Source organism: Glycine max, chromosome 9, assembly GCF_000004515.6.
Source record: "Glycine max cultivar Williams 82 chromosome 9, Glycine_max_v4.0, whole genome shotgun sequence".
In the NCBI taxonomy this organism is placed as follows: Eukaryota; Viridiplantae; Streptophyta; class Magnoliopsida; order Fabales; family Fabaceae; genus Glycine; species Glycine max.
In genome coordinates, this window is record NC_038245.2 from 42,227,843 (window position 1) to 42,232,809 (window position 4,967).

At 34.0% G+C, this 4,967-nt stretch overlaps 1 protein-coding gene across 1 annotated transcript in view; it reads right to left on the reverse strand.

Moving 5' to 3' along the window:
• Positions 1 to 3,250: 3,250 nt before the first annotated feature.
• LOC100789107 (probable sulfate transporter 3.5) overlaps positions 3,251 to 4,967 on the reverse strand; it is a 6,114-nt gene continuing 4,397 nt past the window's right edge. Inside the window, exons 8-12 of the mRNA XM_041005037.1 lie at positions 4,491 to 4,804; positions 4,217 to 4,404; positions 3,880 to 3,953; positions 3,674 to 3,750; positions 3,251 to 3,564 (exon numbers count right to left, since the gene is read on the reverse strand). Coding sequence (XP_040860971.1) covers positions 3,394 to 3,564; positions 3,674 to 3,750; positions 3,880 to 3,953; positions 4,217 to 4,404; positions 4,491 to 4,804 — 824 coding nt within the window. The 3' untranslated portion in view covers positions 3,251 to 3,393. The remainder of the gene's footprint in view (positions 3,565 to 3,673; positions 3,751 to 3,879; positions 3,954 to 4,216; positions 4,405 to 4,490; positions 4,805 to 4,967) is intronic.

Below are 4,967 nucleotides of genomic sequence, written 5' to 3' on the forward strand. Positions count from 1 at the left end.
AGCTTTATACGACCCATCAACATTTATTAACAGGCTAGGAGGAGGGGTCCAAGAGATGGCTACCTCTTTCCGATTGGGGGGAGCGAGGACAGAGAGTTTCCCGATGTTTCCTTCGAAATCACCTTGGTCATAGAAACAACATGCTGACATAGGTATAGGGCATATTAGTCCTGTTATTGAACACCAGCTTATTACGATCATTCCATAAATGGTAAGTAGCAACTCCAAATAAAATAGGCCAGTCGAGATTAACATTTCCACTATCAAGAGATGAAAGATTAAACTGAATCCACTCGTGAAGACCAAGACTAAAGAATTTTGCCCAACTGTGGGAAGGGACAGAGCAGTCCCAAAAGAGGGTCAACTCCTCACAATCCCAAACCATATGCATAATAGTTTCAGGACCATGGTGACAACAGGGGCAGGTATCATTATTAGACATATAGCGCCTCATGCACTCATGGTTCGTAAGCAGTCTGCCATGCACAATCTTCCAAAGGAAAACTCAAATCTTCCAAGGGTCATTCCACTTGCAAACTAAGGGGAAAATACTATCAACTTGAGACGGATCATCATCTAGCATAAAAAGGTAATAATAAACTGTTTCTAGTGGTCAAAATACCATTTGCTGAATGGCATCAAATAGGAACATCCTCTCCTGATGGGGATGGAGGTTTGACAGCTGAAATCAAATCACAAATATCTGGGGGAAGCAAAGTAGAGATCGTGTCCCATCTCCATCCAGATTCACATGCATAAGCAGAAATAGGGAGGTTAATAACAACATCAACCCCTCCAAATACGGGACGCATCAACAACATGTTTAACAATCGGGATAACTCCCATCCCACAACCATACTTAGCTCTAATAACTTTAGCCCAAATCTTATCAGGTTCATGAATAAGAGACCACCCAAGGTTATGCGGCTAGCTAGAGACAAATTCCTGGCCTTCTAGCTAGATAATTTCTTTTTAATCTTTTCCAAGATACCATCATACTGATGACAAGGTTTTCTTCCATGCAAAATAGAGAACCCAAGATAAGATGTAAGATTATCTGTAATTGGAATGTTGAGCTTAACACTTAAATTGACAACATTTGGTCTAACATTCTTCCAAAAGAACATAGAAGATTTCGCCATCCTAATAGCTTGATCAGAAGCCCCACAAAAGAGATTAATAATCCTATTCATTTCATTAACTTGTCTCTCAGAAGCTTCTCCCACTAAGTTGTTATCATCAGCGAAAAAGATATGAGAGATAGGAGTTTGAGTCCCCCTCCCAAAGTTAAAAGGAACCCATTCCTTGTTCTGGACCGAGTCAAAGATAATAAGATGAGAGAGTCGTTCATCACTGAGGAGAAAAAGTTAAGGGGACATGGGATCCCCTTCGCGCATACCCCAAATGCATGTATATATGCAAAGATAAATAAGTGAAAACATAAATAATTAAATATGATCTCATGAACTATGCTAAATGCAAAATTGCAAACATGTGAACCTATCTTAGAAACCTTATTGTGGCTAACAAAACAAAAAGATATTTTGAACTTAACCTAAACTATATATAAATTAACTTTTAACGAAAAATCTGTCGAAGATATATGCTAATTTCATTGAGTTGATATAAGCTACAGCCACAACAAGAATCAAACTATGTAGAGGTGGGAAATTTATGACTCATAAGCCACGACACTTCCATGTGTTTAGTTGGCAGTTGGCCCTACTGTTTGCTTTTTTTTTTTTTTATTATTGATTTAGTTTCATTATTTGAACATAGAAAGATTAATATCATACGTGATTATTATCTAATTATTTATATTTATATTTATATTTAATTTATATATATATATATATATATATATATATATATATATATATATATAGATTTATGTTAAAGAACGTTATATTCATTGTTGATCTATATGAGTGATAAAAAACTTTCTGTTATCATCAGTTTTCGGTGAGGGTTGCTAGCTCTTCCTTCTACTCATCCTTCTCTTGGCTATTCATATTAATTGGCTTGCTCAACTTGCAAATGATTAGGACCAGAACTTTAATTTCTAATTTCTTTACCGAAAACGTTGATTTGAATTATAAGCTTTTTGTTCCCTGGCAATATTATCTTTTATTTATGAATTTTATTTCGAGAAGCTGCTGCATAATTATATTCTCTTTTGCATTTTGCAGAGAGCACAAGTATCTTTTGTACGAAGGAATCTGCTCGATCTAGTTACGATAACTATGGATATGGAAGTTTTTCTTCATTCCCAATATTTAACTTAGCTGCATAAAACTATTGACTAGAACAACCTTACGTCATGTTCTATGATAGCTAGCAGCTACTACTGGTAAGCTACTGCAGAGCTTAACACAGCCTCACCTCCCTTGCACGTTTTGTACCTGATGAAGAGCCAACACAACCATTGGTGCTAGTCAAAAACTGATTAAAAAAACCCTTTCAGTTGCAGCTATGCCGTTACTTTGGAAGATGGAGTATCATGATATTCTGGAATAAACTAATCAGACATATATAGACCTATGTACAGTAGTGTAAATGGTTTTTACTTGGATAAATTTAGATTCCCTTTTGTTGTTTGTTATGGAATAATATGAAATATATAAGCCTTTTAGAAGGGGAAAAAAATGCAAATTCATCATAGACCACAATAATTGGATGTAAAATCCAATATTTTTTTTAAAAAGATATTGTCTTCTCTCTCGACTTTAGGGAACCATTTGAATTATTTTGGAAGCTGAAAACAAACATATTATTAGAAAACCATGCGTTCTCTCCAATTCGATACGATCTAAGACCCTGAGTCAGTGGGTATAAATTATAAAAAATAAAATTAGTGGGTTCAATTATATAAATATAAATAAAATAAAATATAAAAATATAAGATTTTATTTACAAATTTAGTGAATTTTAAAAAATGAGGGGATGCAAGTGCACACCCTCGGTTCAATGTAGGTTCGCCACATCACTACTCATGTTTCTGAATTACGGTTGACAAGCATATTTATTACGAACAATATCAATGTTTTAAAAGTTTTTACTGTATCACATTGTAATAGTAGTAATGTTATTGGAACCTCAATTGTAATTTAAAACCGTATTACTAACATATATATAAAGATCGATCTATTTTATTTTTGTTACTGATGATATCAGTGTTGATTAGTTAAATTAATCTACAACCTTTCAGTTATTCTATGAGTTGCTAAATATCGCTGTATGCTTCAAAAAATGGGAAAAGTCAATAATTTATTAGGGAATACTTTCTTAATTCCATAAATAATTGTATAATAATAATAATACTATACTATAATACAGCATTGATTTGGGCGATCGAAAGGCGAATTAATTTACTACTTAGCCATGAATTTCTTCTTAAACCACCTCTTGACCATTATTTGCCGCCTTTGATGAACGAAGTGAATATTGACTTGCCATCACTGCATCATCCAATATTAGATAAAACGACTCCTTCCCAATTTTCTCAACAAACTTGGACATTATAAGCTTCTCCATCACCTCCAGTCTTGGGTTTACGAACAAAACCTACACAATAAGGGGATGGAAAAAACAACATAAATCACTTAAACAGATTCGTTTATACACAAATCAATTTTGGAGGATCTACTCAAACGACTTGAAATCCATGTGATACCTTAATTCCATTCTTTCCCAATATTATAATTAACTCGTCCAATGCTTTAATAGCAGTTGTATCAATGGCTGTCACTCCTGTATAATAAAATCAAGGAAAACTTTATACACGTGTATAATAACCATAATTTTTTTTTTCATATAAACTGCATGATCCAAGAGAATTCTCAACATTGTATACAAATTTTCTATCTTAATATTAATTACCTGACAAATCAAGTATGATGTGCTCAACTACATCTCCAGTAGAGCTTTCCTCACTTCGAATGTACCTCATAATCCTAATGCAAAATTCCAGAAAAAAATTAGAATGTTCAATTGGGATGCATCGTGTTTGTCGTGGACCATTAATAACTGTGAGCAAGAATGGATCCAAGGAGACAAGCACGGACCTTGACCTCCTGCCTTAGGGCTCTTTGTTTATATATGAGAAAAAAATTATCAAAATTAAAAAAAAAATATTAATCAAGAGAAATATATCTATCCATAGTAAAAGAAATTGTTCCCGGATCCGTCGTCCTGAGTGTGAATATCCATAATTTACCTTTCTTTGACGTATAAAGAATTTGCAAAGTAAACGGGAGAACCAAGTTGTACAACAAGAACTCCTGGGTATGTTAATACTTTATATTGCTTCGTGTCTCTATATAAACCAATTTCAGGTAACTTTCCAAGCTTGCATGACGCAGGTCTAGCCACATACATAAGTGCTCTAAGAATGCCGAGTCCAACCTTGACATTGCAAATAGAATAGAATAATCGATTAAAATTAACAAATTAAATCGATAATTAAAAAAAAGAATTAATTGAGTACTCACAGACAGCATGAGGCCAATATCCATGCTTACTAAGATAACTCCAAGGAAGGCAACCATGCAAATAACAAAGTCAAACTTGTCAACTTTGTAGAGATGGATGACTTCTTCGAAAGGAATGAGCCCAAGCATGGCAGAAATAATAATAGCTGAAAGGGCAACAAGAGGGGTGAAGCCAAATAGTGGCGCCAAAAATAGTAGTGCGAGTGCCACTATTATTGCCTGTACCACGTTTGCCATCGCAGTTTTACACCCTGCGTTGTAATTCACCGCAGTCTTGGAAAATGGTCCTACAAATATACAATTAAGGACCAAACATATATTTATTAGCATATACTACTATTACCTAGGTACCCAAAAATATTCATCCAATAAGAAATAAGTTTTTACTTTGTTAAAATTTATTTTTTATAAAAATGAAAGGAGGTGGTAACATATAGTATTTTTCCTATTATTAATGGGACGGTTGTTAATTCGTGC